The 19,207-nt window shown below is 36.2% G+C and overlaps 1 protein-coding gene across 2 annotated transcripts in view; it reads right to left on the bottom strand.

The window, feature by feature from the left end:
* Positions 1-3,690: 3,690 nt before the first annotated feature.
* MagR (Iron-sulfur cluster assembly 1 homolog MagR) overlaps positions 3,691-19,207 on the bottom strand; it is a 37,601-nt gene continuing 22,084 nt past the window's right edge. For both annotated transcript variants that reach the window (XM_090389554.1, XM_090389555.1), the window contains 2 exons: positions 11,569-11,674; positions 3,691-5,410 (listed from right to left, as the gene is read on the bottom strand). In XM_090389554.1, coding sequence (XP_090245680.1) covers positions 5,262-5,410; positions 11,569-11,674 — 255 coding nt within the window. In that variant the 3' untranslated portion in view covers positions 3,691-5,261. The remainder of the gene's footprint in view (positions 5,411-11,568; positions 11,675-19,207) is intronic.

Raw genomic sequence — 19,207 nt, 5'->3', positions numbered from 1 at the left:
TCTAACCAAAGTTGTGAGTCACTCACTCTCCTACTTCAGAAATATGTACATGTGTCACAATGTCAAAATATTTATATTTTGACATTGTGACACATGTACATATTGCTTAGGAACATTCCCAAATCTATAATTGGAAACATGCTGAAGAATTGACCAGGTAAGGGTAAAATACTGATCAATGGGAGCAAATGTCTCACAATTGCTGGTTACCCATAAGGTAATAAGCAATCTCATCAGACCTCAGAAAATAAACTTTGGAGCTGGAAGCAGCCTGTGTTTTCTTTCCACAACACAAGAGCCTCTAAGAACAAAAACACACACTCAAATGACATGTTGCAAGACATACCAAACCTGGATTGTGAATTAAGAGCAACTGGTCCTGTGGAGTCAAGTGACAAATCATGCTATATACTCTTCCAGTCAGAGAGAAGTCTGCTACTTGAATATACTCTCACTGAGGGTAGGGGATATTATGTCCACTCATTGCAGTGCATGGAGCCTTAAATTTGTGTTTTTATTGAAGCAGCCCTTAAATATTTGAAAGTGTCACTAAATAAGGATTATGAATGCATGGTTTGAAGAATATAACACCACTAGACCACTGCTGTAGCCAGCATGGAATACTGACCCCAAACCAATTGAACATATTTTGGATAACAAATGCTGAATTACCAGTAGTGCTCACAAAACTTTTACAGAAATGGAGCAGAATACCACCAACTCTCTAGCAAACCAAACCAGTTTTGGGGCACAGACAAAAATTTATAAAAAGAACCCAATATATGCAATCAACCAGAATCTTCATGTTATTTTAAACAGTGTGCCTATCCCTTGCAAATAATTCTCTTTAGATGTAGCTTTAAGTGTTTCCTTTCTCATAATTTATTTTGCTGATGTCATTTGAAGATAATATTCAGTCTTTGGTTTTTATTGGTAAATCATTGCCTACAGTAAAAAACAAAGCTCCAGAAAAAGGAAATACAATAAATTTGCAGTGAAGCTTATGTATTTCTTGCAGTTCTATAAATAAGGACAGAACAGTAAATAAAGATAAATCAGTATATTTCTATTGTGAAAAACTGAGGACAATAAATAAGAAATTAGTTCTACATGTATGGTTTGAATAAATACCTTGTTGCTCCATGACATGCCAATTCTTGGAATAACCTACAACTAATTATATAGATAAGTTAACAAATACCTAGTAGTCACAGAATGCAGTTTTACAGACCAGCATACAGAAATTATATAGTAGCACTTCATTTTACCACTGATACTATATCACTAATTAAGTACATTTAAATACAAGCAAATAACTTGCTAAATGAAAATATTCATTCAAATGAAGTAATTTGAGTCACTGCAATAGTTGTGTAGTTCTAAAGTCATTTTCCCAAACATGCTTTTCTTTTGTCAGAACTGTAGCTAGGGCAAAGTGCTATGTAAAGCAACAAAGGACTGAATAAAGTTTGTATAAATAGTCATTGTACATCTGAGGCATAGATTATCTCTACGTAGCTATGCCAAAAGCATGTTTGATTTGGTGTATCAATTGCATATTGTGAAGGAGCTCATATAGATAATGAAAAACTTTCATTTGACAACTACTGAGTTTTTAACCATCATATAAATTTCCTTAGCACTGAGCAAGTTATGAATTTGATGATAGAAAGGGTATTAAAAAAAAAAGCATTTCTTTGGATTGAGAAACAGCTAACTGTAAAATATCAAAAATAAGTTTCCTAATATCTTTATCATAGTTCATGATTACATTTGTTGTGGCAATGCTTGTCTTCTACTTAGCATGGGCACCTTTACGATTGCTGCCTGTCTTAAACTTATTTCTTCCCTCCTTTTTTCAAAGGGGGGAAAAATCCCTGAAATACTAGTATAACAAAAACAAATTTTTAAAAAAATTCAGTACTCATTTTAGTGGAAATATTGGCAAGAATTTTTCACCCACATTGGCTTAAAATCCAAGAAAGCTGAATAAGGATTTAACTTTAAGAGTGCCTAGTTACTTAGCCGACCAGCTGTCAATACTAATAATTATACAGATAGCAACTTGTTCCTTTGTTTTCTTATTCAAGCTTTCGATTACCTAAGCTGGTTCATATTGCCATATATATATACACACACACCCACAGGGTGTCCAGGTTACAGGCATTCAAAAATAATGACTTATAATGAGAGAACCACTCATTTTCTCAAACGATAGCACAGTCGATAGGAAATCTCCCCCCCCCCACAATTTGTTTCATCACATTTGGGGTATGGAGAATCCTCATCAAGTGACTGAAAATGAAAGGGACACACCAACAGTCAATGTCTGGTTAGGAATACACAAAAATGGTTTCATCAATCCATTTTTCCCCCCCATAGATATAACTATGGGGGGAAACATGGGGGTTTATTAAAGACTGCATACCAGAGAAAAGTTCAGCATTTGGACAATTTGAAACAGTGTATCGTTGAAGCAGTTGCTCTAATAATGCCTCAGATGCTGGAAAATACTTGGCAAGCTCAAGTATTGTTTTGACATCTATTGAGCTATAAAAGGTGCCCATATTGAACTTTAACCTTCATAAAAACTTGAGTACTCTGTATAATAACAAAAAAATTACAGTAAACCCCCGCTATTCGCGGGGGTTACGTTCCTGAGAAATGTCGCGAATACCGAAAACGCGAATACTGAGTTATGGCTCCCATAGTAATAAAGGGGTTCCGTTCCAAAGTATGAAATATATAAGAAAAACTAGTCTAAAATTTTGTCTATGTATGTATTATATGTACCTTCATAATATGACTATGTACATAGACAGTACATAATGAAATGCAAGCATATGGCATCGAAATGAAAATAAACAATTTAATATTAAATGTAATATTTATTAGAAATTTCAAACCAGCGCCTTTGCTAGCAAAAAAAAACATCCCGCCAGTGCTATCACCAGTTTCGCTAAAGTGTTGATAAAGGAGTTTTGCCTTTTCGCGAATGATGAGTGAACTTAACGGAATTTTATTTTGAGTTCGGTCTTCTATCCACAGATTTAAAGCCTTTTCCATTTTTTCTAATTTAACATCACGAGTTACAGAGCAAATTTTTGAAGCAATTAGCGCGTTTTCAAGGACACTACGGCGGATTTTTTCTTCCGATTTCTTGATTGATCGTACCGTTGACTCATTGATTTTATAATGTTTTGCCACTGAGGAGACACTTTCACCATTAGAAATTTTGTCTAATAACTCAATTTTATTCGCTAATGTTATCACCTTTGATATTTTCACATTTCTCTTTTTATTCGTAGCCATATTTTTGTAGGGGTTAGAAAGAACTTGTCCACAATAAAGTCACTTTCTTCCGTTAACACACTCGAAAAACTCTGTTTTACACTGCAAAACGGTAGATTTATCACTTTTGGAAGCATATCAATTTATAAATTGATAAATTTATTGTTTATAAGCATATAAATTAAAAGTAAACGACGAAACCTTCCATGACTAACACATACTGAACAAGGATTACCGAGAAACATCCACGCTCGCGATTTTTTTCACCCCTCTCCCCCACCCACTGAGCGCTGTTTTGACCAGGAAAGATAATTTTAGCCACGCCCATGTTTTTTATGGCAGAAAATATTCACTGCGCTTTAAAATTCACATTTTTTTAGGTTTCATTTTATATTAAATCGGCGATCGCGAAACCGCGAATACAGATACCGCGAATAGCGGGGGTTTGCTGTATTTTAATACACCTCAAAGATGCTGAGACGTGTGTGTTTTTGGATACCTTGAGCCTGAACACCCTGTGTGTTTTTGGATACCTTGAGCCCGAACACCCTGTGTGTGTGTGCGTATAAAATTTCCCCATTGTTGTATAATGTAGCTGCAAACTTGAAAACAGGTATCTATATAGAATTACCACATAGTGGAATATAAGTGAACAACATAATACACTGTTTAAGATACTTCTAGCACAATATAGATCATCCTCCAACATGGCTTATAATGTAGTTCAAGGACTACCTTATCCACAAGTAGACAAAGTAACTAATATTTAAATCAAATCTATTATTCATTAAAACTCAAAGGAAGGCACACGTTGACTGGTTTTGGAACTGTTTGGTTCCATCAAGGGACAACAGATATTCTTAATTAGCAAACTTGTGGTGAATAAATGTATCAAATCTAAATGAGCAGCCAAGTTGTATTTTAAGAATAAAAAATGTGCATATGTGCAACACATCCTACTTTCCTTTCAAGGTCAAGTTAATTATAAAAGCCACAAATTCTTGAAAAATTAGTTTGAGGCAAAGAACTATGAATTCCACATGCTCATTCAGGGAATGTCAAAACTTTTCTTTCAACATGGTATTATCAATATTGTTGCAACTGAACACTGCACTCTCACTTGAAATTTGACAATTTCAAATTAGCAAGGACAGCCTACAACTTTTGCAAAACTGCTGAATGGGCTGGGTCTTCTTGATCTCTTTCATATTCATTTCAACTTTACCAAAGACCTTAGAACCAAGATCTGTGACAATGCAGGAAGGGCTGTATTCTGAATGAACCCAGTAACAACAAAGAGAGAGACTATTCCTATTTTAATACACTTTATTATTATATAAACAGAATCATAAGAAAAATTTTTTAGCACAGATAAACCTCCCTGAAGGAGTAAAAAAAAGTCTTAAGAAGAAAATAAATATTGAATGTGCTTTGATCAGTGGCAAAATGTAGAATTGTACTTCATGTTTCAAATACTATATACAGTGGACCCCTGTTTTTTTGACATAAATTTACTAAAAATGGTATTCAATATAAAACTAATACAATTTTCCTTATAAAAATTGCCTTTCAAAGAGATAAACAGCTTAGTTTTATATAACAAAAGTTTCAACTTCCATGGTCTTGGAATGAATTACCAATGTGTTATTTGGTTCACATTATATTTTTATGTTAAAATGGTGTCTCTGGACCTGATTATTATTATAAAGCAGAGGTCCACTGCATTCATCTAAAATTATATTGCTTACATCTCTCACTCAGAGTAATAATTAACATGTGAAAACCATATTCTGAATTAATTCTAATGACATTTTTGTTCCTACTGCAAAAATTTTTTTTTTGCTGTGAAAACTTGCTATTTACAAGTGTGAATTATATACATTTACTAAAGGCTTCTACAAAATGTACAATGCTAATCAATGTGATTAAAATTTAGGATAAACTAGAAGAAATAAATTCGCTGCATTATGTCATACTCTGAAACTCTCACCACATCCACAAGTTCCTTTGATATTTGGATTGTTGAAGATAAATTCACTGGACAGTTTTGTTTCCATGTAATCCATTTCTGTTCCCAAAAGAGTTAACTGTGCTTTTGCATCTATCAAAATACAAACACCTGCCAGAGGTAAAGAAAGAAAAAATGTAAATTTAACATTTAAAAATTTCTGTAATTAGCAAGATCACAATACAGGTCAAAGAAATGGGAAGAAACTGTTGGCAACTAGAATAAATTTTCCCAGTTGCAAGAGTGAATACATTTTATGTTCTATTCTCATAATAAAACAGTTTAAATGAAAATATATACACAGAAAATAAAAATTAACTGTATATCAACAATGTTGCTAGCAAGGTTTTCTTTCCCTAGCTAACAGAAAAATTTAGTGCACATTTTATGTACAATAGCAGCATAATACATATAGGCAGAAGTATTTACACAATCATATTAGTTTACTCAATAACTTGTCTCACTGTAGGCAGAGTACTTAATAAATTATAGTTAAAACATAAAATAGTTTAACTACACACCAAATTGATTCGGTTAAGGAAGAGAAATTTATTAACTCATTTATACGAAATCCATTTGAATGGAATGAGTGACTGCCTGCAACTACAGAACACCCCTGATCAAAATACTCCCTGAGGTTTGTTGTGAACATTCTTTCAGTGAAGAAAGTTAAGGATATCATGTAGATGACAAAATGCTTGTCATCTACTTATATCAATTACGTTGAATTTTGGTAAAATCCAGCTATTCTGTGAAACCAATTCTTTGCTTGCACCTTCAATGTCTAAAAATATAAATGCTAATTAATAGTGGTGACCAGTAAGGTGTTGAAGTAATGTAAGCAGATGTAGTGGTGTGAAACCTACACCACACCACACAGAAGAATGGGGCAGTGGCACAAGGCAATGTTAGGTGGCAGATAACCTGCAATCATCATTAAATAAATGGTGACTGATTCAATCTCCTCATAAGTTATGCTGTTGCTAATGTACAAGTTAGTACATTTGCATCATTTCTGTACATAGCCAACTACATAAGTAGTTATAAATTGGCATCATTAAGTATATCTCATAGTATGAATACCTTCACAATGAGTTGCCACGATATTGCACTACCTCGAATAAGTAATGCTTCACCATAGGAGAAGATTACTGTTACTTATTCTCAGCAGATACCATCACCCATAGGGCACTGTTTCAGAGCTTATTGGCTCCACATCAGTGAGTGGGCAGGTACCCTAGTGTTGCAATGATGACAACCCAGTTGCGAAGTATAAATCCACAATAGGAGAGATGCCTGTGGTGTGGTGTAATTTAGATTACAGTATAGTTTAGGGCTAAAGCCTCAGGTTACATAAATAGTTTAACTAATGTACAAGTTAGTGCATTTGCATCATTTCTGTACATAGCCAACTACATAAGTACAGTAGTTATAAATTGGCATCGTTAAGTATAACGGTTATTTACCGTTATGCTGTTGCATAATTGCACTTAGTGGAAGTTTAAAGTAGCAAATATGTTTACCTGGCAGTATAAAACTGCATAATATTTTGTTATAAACTTAATTATTCCAGTTTCAAATAAGATGAGTAACACAAACAATCATTTCTACAAGTTCTGACAAGTGCAATGCATTTTTCAAGTTATTTACAAGAAAGGAGTGCCTTGTGTAAAGTATGCCAAAAACGAAATTAAGCATGCTACATTACACGCAGTCACTTGCACTCAAGGGTTAAAGCTGTATCTTAAAAATTTTAGGCACAATGCCTGTCATAACTTAAAAGATATGACTCAGATTGCACTATAGAACAGATGGAGTTATGTTAAGGTGAATTTAGCATATCATCACTTCATACAGTATGTTCCTCACTTCATTTAGTTGACTAATGGAACAAACTTATTTACAAGACAAATTGAATCTCCCAAAAGCCTCCAATTCATTTCACAAACCCACATGGCCTCAGTTTTTATCTCAATAACGGTCATTCCATCTACAATCTGCCAATCCCACTATTTTTGACAGAATATTAAATATCAGTTACTTCAACCACCACTTATTGCATTTGTCCTAATTATTTGCTCTACAATTCTTTATGCTTTAACCCTTTGTGGTCCAATATCAGGACCACTACATTTGTCAGCATTTCTGATTAACCTAATTTCTTTTCCTGCTGCATTGGCACAATTATCATACTACCATCTATTTGCATTTCATATAACAAAGAAAATGACAGGTTATGGTTGAAATGTTGTGTAACTAGTGATACTCAATTGATTTATCTTTACACTTATATCATTAGTAGTTATTAACTACCAATAGACATAACTGAGAAGATATAATCAATTTGAATTTACTTATATCATTTGAATAATTAGCAGAAATGGCATGATTAAGAGATTATTCAATTCATTTTATTATGGTTAGTAGATAAGAGATTCACTTTGTCAAATTCTAAGTGGTAGATGACTCATCAATCACTCCAATACCACCACTTCGTATATTGGAGTAAAAGTGGCAAAAACCCACATTTTCACCTCCCACTATCTCCTTCAACCACAGTATTACTAGTACTAATATAAAATAACACAATACTATAATATTAACACTAGGTGGTAGATGATTCATCAACTAGTGCAATACCACTACTTTGTTTATTGGAGGCTTGCAGTGGTGAAACCCATATTCAGTCTTCAGAACAAAGTTTCCAGCATTTCCCTCCTCCCATCTCTTTCACAACGCGTGCATTTTACTAAGTACTGTAGGTTTTGATATCTTTCATGTTTGGAGTTTTCATTAAATAAAAAGTTCTTACTACCATTAACATACAAATGCCAGCATATTTAAAAATAAACTTTACTTACAAATATTATATACAAATAACCTTTATCTCAGCCTTCACAAAAAGCTCTAGTCTCCATGGAAAACTCCTTTTTTTTTTGTAAATGTCCTATATTTTCTGCCATTCAGCCTTCAAAGCAGTGACCCATTCAGCTGATTTTTGGGCAGTTTCTCCTTGCATATACCTAACGATCCAATTCATTCCAAATGTTCTCTGGAGGATTGAGATCAGAGCTCTAGACTAGCCCGTTCAACTCTGATGCTTATGTGCTCAAACTGTCCATTACAATGTGAGCAGTATAACATGGAGCATTGTACTGCTGATTGAGATATGTGCGACAACTTAGATAACCCATTGTCCAGGACATCTAGAGAGATTTAGACAAGTTTTTGTATAAAACAATGGTTCCAGGCTAAGCCATGAAAAACAGACCCAGACCATCATGCTGCTCCCAAAAAACTCAGGACAACACATTCAGGGAAGTAGCTTTCTCTAGGCATCCACCACATCCAGGTACGCCACGTACTGTGACTCGTAACTCCAAGAGCACAGCTTTTCATTGGTCCGTGTTCCAAGAATGGCAGGCCTTACACAAAGCCAGATGGCATCTGGCATTAGTTGGAATGATTAATTGCTTGGGGATGATCATGGGTGCCACTTAAATGTCACAGATCAATTGCTTATGTATGGCACCTTATTATCATTCTGCACTGGAAGTCTTAATTCCATCAATTGCAGAATCTTGCATTCAAAACTGTACTACTGTTTCCTCAAAGGCCTACAAGCATATTTATAGTTTACGATAGGATATGATCAACTATCAACCGAGGGGTGTCCAGATATTAGTAGTAAGGTGGTGTATACTCTTTGGGTTTTTGTCTACTCTGATTAGACTGGTCACTGATTAGGCAAAATCATGGAAACAATGATCAAGAGTACAATATAAGATGATTTAGATAGAAATGGAATTTTTTAAAAAAAAAGCTATGGTTAACACAGTGAAGGGAAAATCATGTTTAACCAACCTGGTTAGCAATTCTAACAGTCACACATGAGTTGAATGTAGAAAATAATTTCAACATTGTTTACTTGGATTACAGCAAAGCATTGACTTATTCCTGATTGAGAGGTTACTATATAAGCTAGAACATGTTGGAATCACAAAATCCTTAGAAGGATGGCTGCAGGGCAGGAGAAAGAGGGTTACGATTAATGGTTATTCATCAGATTGAGCTGACATAAATAAGTTTCCAGAGAGACTGGTACTTGGACCACTGTTGCTTTTGATTTTCTTAATGACATTGACAGGTGTAATGACAAAACTTTCAGATAATGTCAAATCAGAAAAGTAGTTAATAATTCGTGCCAAGCAGTGCTTCTTCAGTACAACTTAGGTGGTCAGAAAAGTAGCAGATACAGTGGATTCCGGTTATTTGAGCCACCGGTTAATCGGGGCAGCCATTTATTTGGGGCAAATCTTAAAAAACAGAAACCAATCGAGAAAATAGCCAGGGTTTACTTTGCTTAATTGGGACAGCATGCCGTTTAATCGGCGCAGGAGACCGCAGCATTGGAGATTACCCTACAATTGTCTCTGAAGGTACCACGTGGTTCAGTCTGGAGGTCACAACCATAAAACAATAAGCAGTCTGTTAGTGAAATCTATCATAAATGGACAGTAAACTCGATCTTACTGAATTTGCGATTTACCGACAGCTGGAATTCTGTGGGTTATGGTGAAATGTGTTTACACTTCCATGAAATCTTCAATCATAAAAAATTAATTTTCATATCTTCTCTTCATTCCAATTTTTAAAGCTTTGTAACTCGTTACTCCTTTCTCACTTGCGCGTATCATATTACTTGCAATTTGTGTGTGCCATGTTCTTTGTTATTGATTGCTTATCTTTTTACTGTTTTAAATTTTAACCCACACTCACAAAAGTCAGTGAACAGAAATGTCAACTAGTTCGTATGTGCATATTACAGTACGTATTAATTATTCCGATTATCAAGTATATTCTTCCGATTTTCACGTATCATTTAATTTTTTAATTGGTAAAGTAATAAAGGGTAAATTTGTGCTTAATATATCTTTGCTTTTATAGCCTGTGGATAATATTCCTCCTATTTTCACTAATTAGAATCGCTGTTTAATAGAATTAAAATTCAATTCACAAACATGATCAAAATGATCATGTTTGTGAATCACAATGCGCTTACTGCACATCGTATAGTGAACGGTACTTTACTATGTTGAGTTCGTCATAACGTCATTTGATTGTACAGTGACCCAATTGTAAAGGGGGGGGCATTGTATTTTTTAACTATTTATGTGAAACTTCGGATAATTGGGGCAGCCGCTTAATCGGACCAAAATGCACTAGTCCCGATATGTCCCAAATAACCGGAATGGACTGTATATCTAATGCAGCAAAATGAAATGTCTTACACTTGGGGAAAAGCAATCCCAAAATAACTTATACACTTGGTGTGGCTGAATTAAAAAGAGTAGAGAAAGAAATGGGTTTAAAAGTTATATGGTCATAACTTTCAAATCCATAATAATCTCTCCATATTTAATACAAGTATATTTATATTAAATATGAACCTCTCCAAACAGTGTAGACAGGCAGCAAGGAAGGCCTTTGGTATCCTATCAGTGATTTATTGACCATTTGCATGTAGGGGTAGGAAGGTCATAATCTCACTGCATAAGACAATTGTAAAACCACATTGTAACATAGCATGTTGGCAGATGATAGCTTAAAGACCCTGATGCAATTAGAGTGATCTAAATCCACTCCAAATATAAACAAGTTGGCCAAGAAGACACACTCAAAAGTCAAACTAATCAATGACAAGTAAGTTATTCATAATTTATTCAATACATTTTTCAGATTTTATAAATCTGAAACCCATGAACAGCGGCGACCATTAATAATCACTCTTGTTCTTCGGTGACTTTAAGATGTATCACCAAGATGAATGCTTCCAGCTTCTTCAGTAACTAAATTTTCTGTATTCAATTTTATTAAAATTTTGTTGTATTGCAAAATTACGACCAAGTGTATTGCAAACTTAGTTGCATTTGTAATAATTAATATTAATTATTAAAATTAAAATTATAAAATGCAAGAAAGTGAACTTAATCTGCATAAAAATGAAAAAAAGAAAACCACCTCAAAAAATTGATCATAATTTGCAGTGTGCAAATTATGATCAATTACAAACACTGCTAAAATATAACCATCCAATTCCACCTTGAACCTTTTCAAGGTGGAACCAAAAATCATGCATATGATTCATGCTGGTGTGTGTGTGTGTGTATGTGTGAGAGAGAGAGAGAGAGAGAGATAAGTAAGAAAATAAAGGCTAATTCTATATAACTCTTCAGAACAGGCCAATCCTATAAAAGATATCTGCTTACCATCCTGAACTACTTCAACATCCAATTTGCCTTTCTCCTTTGCATAATCAAGACAATAAGTTAAACCACTGCATCCTCTTTGGCGAACTCCAATTTTTAAACCTATCTAAAGAGAGAAAAAAAAACACTTCACAATCCGGCTCCTTGTCTTGAATTAAGACATCAAAAATTATACTTGTCAATTAAATGGCACTGGAATTCAAGAAATTCCATACACAAAATTTCCATGTATTTGTCAACCAAAATTGTTTGGTTGACAAATACAGGGCAAATCAAAATTCGGACAGCCCAAATAACAATAATTAAAATTGTTAACAATAATTTACAATAATGTGATAGTAATACTATCACATTATGCAATCAAGTAGCTATAAATAAAAGCAATTATAAAAAATTATAATAAACATTGCAAATGTCCACCTTCTTGAATATGTGCATGGATTACATCTTTTGTAATGTTAGAATCATGTTTTTTTTTTTTTTTTTTTTTTTTTTTTTATGAAACCCCCAAACACGAAAGGTATTAAAACCTATAGTACTTACTACCGTGCATGGGTTGAAGGATAAGTATGGGGGGGAGGGGGATGCCGGAAACTTTGCTCTAGAGACTAAACATGGGTTTCACCACTTCAAGCCTCCAATAAGCAAAGTGGTGGTATTTCACCGGTTGATGAAAGTCATCTACCACCTAGTTTTGAAATTTTGTTTTGTATAATGGCTTTAATTTTCTCCAAAATGTGGAGATTATTTTCACTCTGTCTTTCAACAAGCCACCACAAATAATCTGGAAATCTTGGGGCCATAAATTTTTAAAAACAAGACTAGTACCAAAAGTCACAGCACTGCAAATTTCACTGGCTGCATGAGAAGGTGTCCAGCGTTGCCAAAATGAAAATTTAGCATTCATTACTGTTGAGCAGCATAATAAACAGGTGTATTAAATCCTGGTATATATTTCCAATAACTATGGTCTTCACGAAGAGAGATCCAATAACTCGCTAATGTAAAGATCTCTCTTCACGAAGAGAGATCCAATCCACACTAATTTTTTGAGGAGATGGAAGTTTGGTAAAAAATATTTTCATTGCTCCACATTTATGTTTACCTACCGATGCAAGCAAGCTTTATCACCAAAGAAAACACAGTCCAAATTACCAATTCAATCCAAATCAATAGGGGCACAAAACCATCAACCATAATGCATCCTTTTTTTCTGTACCAAATGAAGGCTAAACTTCTTAAAAGCCCTTTGTGTACCTGAATATGCCATATCCTTTGCAATGCACATCTTATCAGTGATTTTATGATTAACAGCAATAAATATTAACTAACATGTTTGATTTTTCCTTCTCTTAGAAATAAAGGGCAACCCTAATTTTTTCATAAATGATTCATGAAAACAGGTTATTAATTAATTGTGAAATATTTATTTAATACAGATGAATCATATTTTTCTTGAAGTAAAGCTTTGAAATTTGCATGTAATTTTGAAAAAATTTATTGTTCAGTTATAAACACATTCAGACAGGGAATATATCATGTTAGCTTTGTCACGAGCCAACTAGTATAGATGAATTTATATGTAACCTAACAAACCACTGTTCTGCAAGCAGAACAGTGGTTTGTTAGGTATACAGTGTTGGGTTGAACAAATTTTGAATAATCCTGTAGTTTCACATCAAAGGGTGAAATCTGCAGCTAAGCTGCCATATTTTCTTGAATACCCCCACTCACTTTTTTCCTAAAAAACTAAAATCAAAAACTTGGGCATGTGGCTTATTTGCAAATGTAATCATAAGTTTGAGATTTATCTTAGGTGATAACCAAATGAACTAATGAAAACACTGCATTTTTATTAACTTCAGTATTTCAATTAGCCTGTCTGGGATTAGATAAGAATAAATAGTCTAGTAATGATAATTATCAAAACACAATTTGGAATGCTGTGCTACTCAAAAAGTTATATTCTCCCTTTTGGAAAATAAACATTTTTTCTGGCAACATGCACAATTCATTAAAATATCAGCATCATGTAATTTTTGACAGAAATGAAATAGATGGGTAACACCACCAATACTGTTTACTGCTCGTTGGAAATGAAAGATAATGGGCAATGGAACATGTTCATTTGTCATCTTCCCTTACTCAGGACAGAAATTGGCTAGCACACTTCATGCAGCTCGAGATTTCTAAGTTTGGTTCCATTTACTAAAGAAAAACATTTTAATATAGTTCATGTTCGAAAATATTTGCCTGCAGAAATTTGTTGAACCAAAAACTGAGAGAAGTCCAAATGCAAATATTTTCAAATTTCTGTGTCCAATAGGCTACACCATGCATCGAACACAATTTGTTCTTTCTTTTTAAACTCATCTATCGGCATCCATTTAAGTATAATTGCAAGAGCAGTCTTTTGCCTCTCCAAATCGTCAATTTCCGTTTTAAGGCATTTTAGTCTTGCACTCCACATGTCCTTGATCTTTAAATCCTCTAACTCCATTTCAAACTTTGCTTCATGTGGACTAAAAATTAAAGAACTGCAGGTTGGACATGTGTATATGTAAAGGGTGGCTCCTAGAACATCAGTTCAACTCCACCTCGTATCTCTGTGAAGAACAGTATCACTACAAATGGGCCAGATATGTGTGTGACGTAGGTTGGTGTGTATTGTGTGTGTGTGTGTGTTCTGTTCTGGCCTCTTGGCTACCCAGAAGCATCAGCCACCTGGACAGATGATTCTGGGTACTCATCCACACCACGGGAAGGTGAACCAGTTCCAGTAGTGCTCGTACTGTCCTAATTCGAGACGCTGACCCACCTGATGTAGCCAAAAGGTGGGCCAGATTCCTCTGGGGGCCCCACCCCAGAGTGGAAGGAAAACATTTTTTTTTTTTTTTTTTTTTTTTGTTCATTATATACAAAATTAAGACAAATGAGGTTACTATCAGTATCAAATTAGATCCTAATTGAGGTCCCATTTCAAGACCATGAGAACAATTATGAGGTAGTGATCCCAATCCCAGATGATCCAGAAGATGAAATTGTGGATAACAGCTGCAGTCCTTTCTCAAAAACTTCTCTGGCAAAAGTTTGAAATGTCCAAAAAATCTCAGCATTCTGGATAAGCAAAGATTCGTGGCCAGGCTGTAGAACACAATCATTTGAGAGTTCTCTGATCCTCGTAGTTAGTACATGAATAGAATACATGATCCGAACTCTCTGTCTCACCGCAAAGACAAATCTGTGGTAGCCAACTTGAACCTGAAGAGTCGCTGATTTAATGATCCGTGTCCTGTAGTCAAGTAAGATGTCTATAGATCGATGGAAAGCCATGACTGTACTTTTTTATCGTGAAGAAAAGTCACTTCCGGGAAGAAGCATCTTGTCACCAATCCCAAAGTGGTTGTGTCCCAGTGGGTCTGCCACTCATTCAACAATTCATTCCAGATTATCTTTTTTTCACGCTTGATAGCCTGCTGACAGTCAATACATAAACTCTGTCGGGATTTGCTTCTTTAACCTGTAAGACAATGCTTTAAAGATCAAATGTAGGTCTAAGGGCAAAACTCCAGTGTAAGGCAGGGGTCGACACTGTACGACATGCTCTAACTATGGATAATAAAATTGTTCTCTGCAAAGAATATAACTTGTTTCTAATTCTAACAATTAATGCTCTGTGAAACCAAGCGCTGGCAGCATAGGTGGCCATTGGGATAAATACTGCATTATAATAAATTTTTAAAGTCCTTCTCGAGAGCCCCCACGCTCAGCTCTTGAAATCCATGTTAACACTCTAGTAAAGGTCTTGATTTTAACTGTCAAGTTAGTAAAGTGTGTCATAAAATTTAGCTTTTGGTCTATTGTTACTCCAAGGATTTTAGTTTCTGTGACAAAAGGAAGATGAACATTATTGATTTCAACTTGAGGAGGATGACAGATATTTAAATTTGCTCCGAATACCATCATCTTTAACTTCTGAGGGCTAATCTTTAGCTTGTTAAGAAGAGTCCATTCATATAGGTCCTGAAGTGTACTATTGGCAACAGATTCCAACTCAGACCGAGTATGGCCACTGACAAGGATAGTCAGATCATCGGTGTAGGCTATAATCTTAACATTTTCAAAGGTTCTAGAAATCCACTGCTGCAGGACGACGTTCCAGACAAAGGGTCTCAAGATAGATCCCTGGGGACACCCTCACGAGATTTGCCTAAAAACTTGATTAAACTTAGATTTTACGGTTATTACTCTGTTGTCAAAATAGCTCCAGAACAGGAAGTATAGTTGTAGAGGACACTTGGCAATATGAAGACATTTGAGACCACCAAAGGGAATCGAAAGCACCCTCGAAGTCAATATATATAGCTAAAACATATTTATAAGTTGAGTTTTCCAGATGAACAACCAGTTCTACCAAAGCATCATCACAGGACCTGCCAGGACAGAAACCATATTGGTTTGGAGATATTAAATCCAGCAGTTGTAATAGGTTGTGTAGATGGATAGCCATAAGACGTTCCAGTAATTTTCCCAAGTTTACCAAGAGCACTATTGGTCTATAAGACTTTGGATGAAATGATGGTTTGCCAGGCTTTTTTATGAGTTTGACCAGTGCGATTTTACAAGCCTCTGGAAAAGTACCCTTCCAAAGGCATTCGTTAAACAAAAAAAGAAGTATTTCAAGTCTTAGTTTTCAGGAGTATTAATATAAAGGTACTTTCAACAAGATCCATGCCTGGACATTTGGCAATGTTCAATTTTTGGGCAGCTGTGTTCAATTCAAGCAGATTAAAAGGTTCACTCTGGATGTCAACACTGTAACTGGAGTTAGCAAAACAAGTTCGTGAATGATCTAAAGAATCAGAAGCCACATCATCCACCGGAAATAGACTGTCTAGTATAGCATTAATGCTATCTGCCCAATTTAATGTCTCAGTCGAGTCTGCCAAAACAGATCCATATATATTTGGAGTAAAAAATTTTCCCATGTGAAAGCTTATATAGCAAGCCCCAAGGATCAGCATTTCCAGAGTATTGCACAAAAGCCATCCAGGCTTCCCGTTTCCGAGTTGCAATAGCCTTAATGTATTTCTTTTTTAAATCTGCATACTGCTGGTAGAATACTCTTACATCATCTTGATGCCCATTTCGATGTCTCTGATAAAAACGGCGTGCACTGTGAACCTGCTTTCGTAATCAGGATAGTGAGCTGCAGGTGCTGACCCCTGTCATATGGTAACACTACAGACTCCACGATTGGGTGTAGCAGCATGCCTCTATTACAACTAAAAAGCTATGGCAACCAACTATGTGCAGTGACTCAAGCCACAGTCGATGATAGTGGCAGGATTGGTCAATGACCTCAGTGTCACATCTAGTTGCTGTACTGGTATGGAAGTAAATAAAGAGATGTCAAAGGATGCATGATCTTGTCTTCAGGAACGGTGAGGTGTTTGATGAGGCACAAGAATTCTTCACTGTTTGAAATGGTATGACTGGTATTTCCTACTAGGGGTGTTAGTACGAAATACATTGCCCGCCTACTATCATGGGCAACGTATTTCGACAGTTCGAGAATTGCAGCAAGAGACAATCCAGGAACTCACGAGGTTTGATTTCTTCATTAACCTTTTCAAACCCAATTCACACTCTTTGTTCTCAGGCCATCTGCAAGTCTGAAATTTTCCACTCATGCCAACAGCATAAGTTTGTTGCTCTACTCCGAGAGGTTCTCACTTCCAACACTGGCAATCCCTCAGTGGACAATTCTCACTTTGTCTTAACCCTCAGCAGCAAACACTTACCTGATGAACAGACCAAACTCCTCACTTTTGGTATGAAGTTTGCTATTCTACCGCGTAGACCTCACATCACACATCTTGCTATGAGGGTAGACGCATCTTTGACCCGCTTCCTTGAGGAAACTCCGAATGAAATTCACTTCAAGACAGCTTCAATTCTTCAGCATGTCTGCCCCGCTGCCTCTAATCTCAACCGTCGCCAACATGCAACAATTAATTCTATCAGGAATGACAATACCATCATTCCACCTGCTGACTAAGGACGCAGTACGGTTGCGATGGATCGTCCTGAATATCTAAGCAAGGCTCTCTCTCTTCTACTCAATCCCTAATGTCTATAAACCGGTGCAGGACCCTCCCATCAAAATCTTGGAGCGATTAGAATCTAGGGTCAAAAAGTTAGTTAATGATTAGTTCAAGTCTGGGAAAATTTCGAAGTCCACACGTTGGCAATTACATGCCACAGGCTGCCAGCTCCCACAGTTCTATGACCTACCAAAAGCGCACAAGCCAGGCATACCTTTAAGACCAATTGTCTCTTGCTGCAATTCTCCAACATACGAACTGTCGAAATACATTGCCCGCCTACTATCACCCCTAGTAGGAAATAGTAGTCATACCATTTCGAACAGTGAAGAATTCTTGTGCCTCAAACACCTCACTGTTCCTGAAGACAAGATCATGGCATCCTTTGACATTGTCTCTTTATTTACTTCCATACCAGTACAGCAAGCCATCGTATATGCCAGGCACTGTGAATAGTGACACCAGCTTACCAGACAGAACCTCTCTATCCATGGGGGATATCTGTGCTGCCCTTAAGTTGTGCTTGTCCGGCAGCGTGGTCACATTTAGTGACTCTCGCTTCAGGCAAATACACGGTACGGCTATGGGCGCCCCAGTCAGTTCCGTTGTTGCAAATATTACGATGAAGGAGTTGGATGAATACATATTCCTGAACCTGCCAGTCCCCATCACCCTCTAGTATTGATATGTCAACGAAGTCTTCACTATTATCCCCCGAGGTTCAGAGAGACAACAACTACATCAACTCCCTATCTCCCTTCATCCAGTTCACAATAGAATTAGAGTCAAGCAACACCGTTTCCTTCCTGGATGTTCTGGTGAAGCACATAGGCTCACATCTGGAAACTTCGGTCTGCCAAAAAGCCCATGTGTTCTGGCCAATTTATCAACTACAGGTCAGTGCATGCCCCTAACACCTGTTCAGTACTGCGAACGCACTACTCTCTTGAGCCTGGACTCACTCTAACTCCATGGATGTCCACAACGAAGTTTCTAAGATAAGAGCAGACCTCACCAACTGTCTATCCCACCTATGTCTTGGACAAGACTGTGAGCTTGCCACACATCCCAGCCCCCCTGCCCCCGAAAGTGAGAAGACAACCCCTACTGCCTACATCCCGTATTACCCAAGCACTTCAGATCGCATTTCTAAGATCTTACGTTGGTACATTCCTCTGGAGTTACTCCTATCCGTACGCAGTACTTTGCATTTGTCAATGTTAAAACTTCAGTTGCCACTTCTCAGCCCATCTGCCCAAATTTTCTAGATCCTGTTGCAGTAGCACAATGCCACTACTGTCATTAACAACCCTGCCAACCTTTGTATTATGTGCAAACTTCGACACTAAGCCTGATATACCTTCATCAATATCATAGATAAATATACAACACAACAGCGGGCCCAACACCGACTCCACTAATAACATTAGTCCATGAAGAGCAGCATTCATTGGTTACCACTCAACCACCCTTTTATCCATTGTAGCAACTTATCCTTAATACCTATTATACCCAAAATTAAGCACTATTGT

This window comes from Mastigoproctus giganteus, chromosome 2 (assembly GCF_048544385.1).
Source record: "Mastigoproctus giganteus isolate SK-2022 chromosome 2, ASM4854438v1, whole genome shotgun sequence".
NCBI classification, from domain to species: domain Eukaryota; kingdom Metazoa; phylum Arthropoda; class Arachnida; order Uropygi; family Thelyphonidae; genus Mastigoproctus; species Mastigoproctus giganteus.
This window is presented reverse-complemented; position numbering and strand designations above follow the sequence as displayed.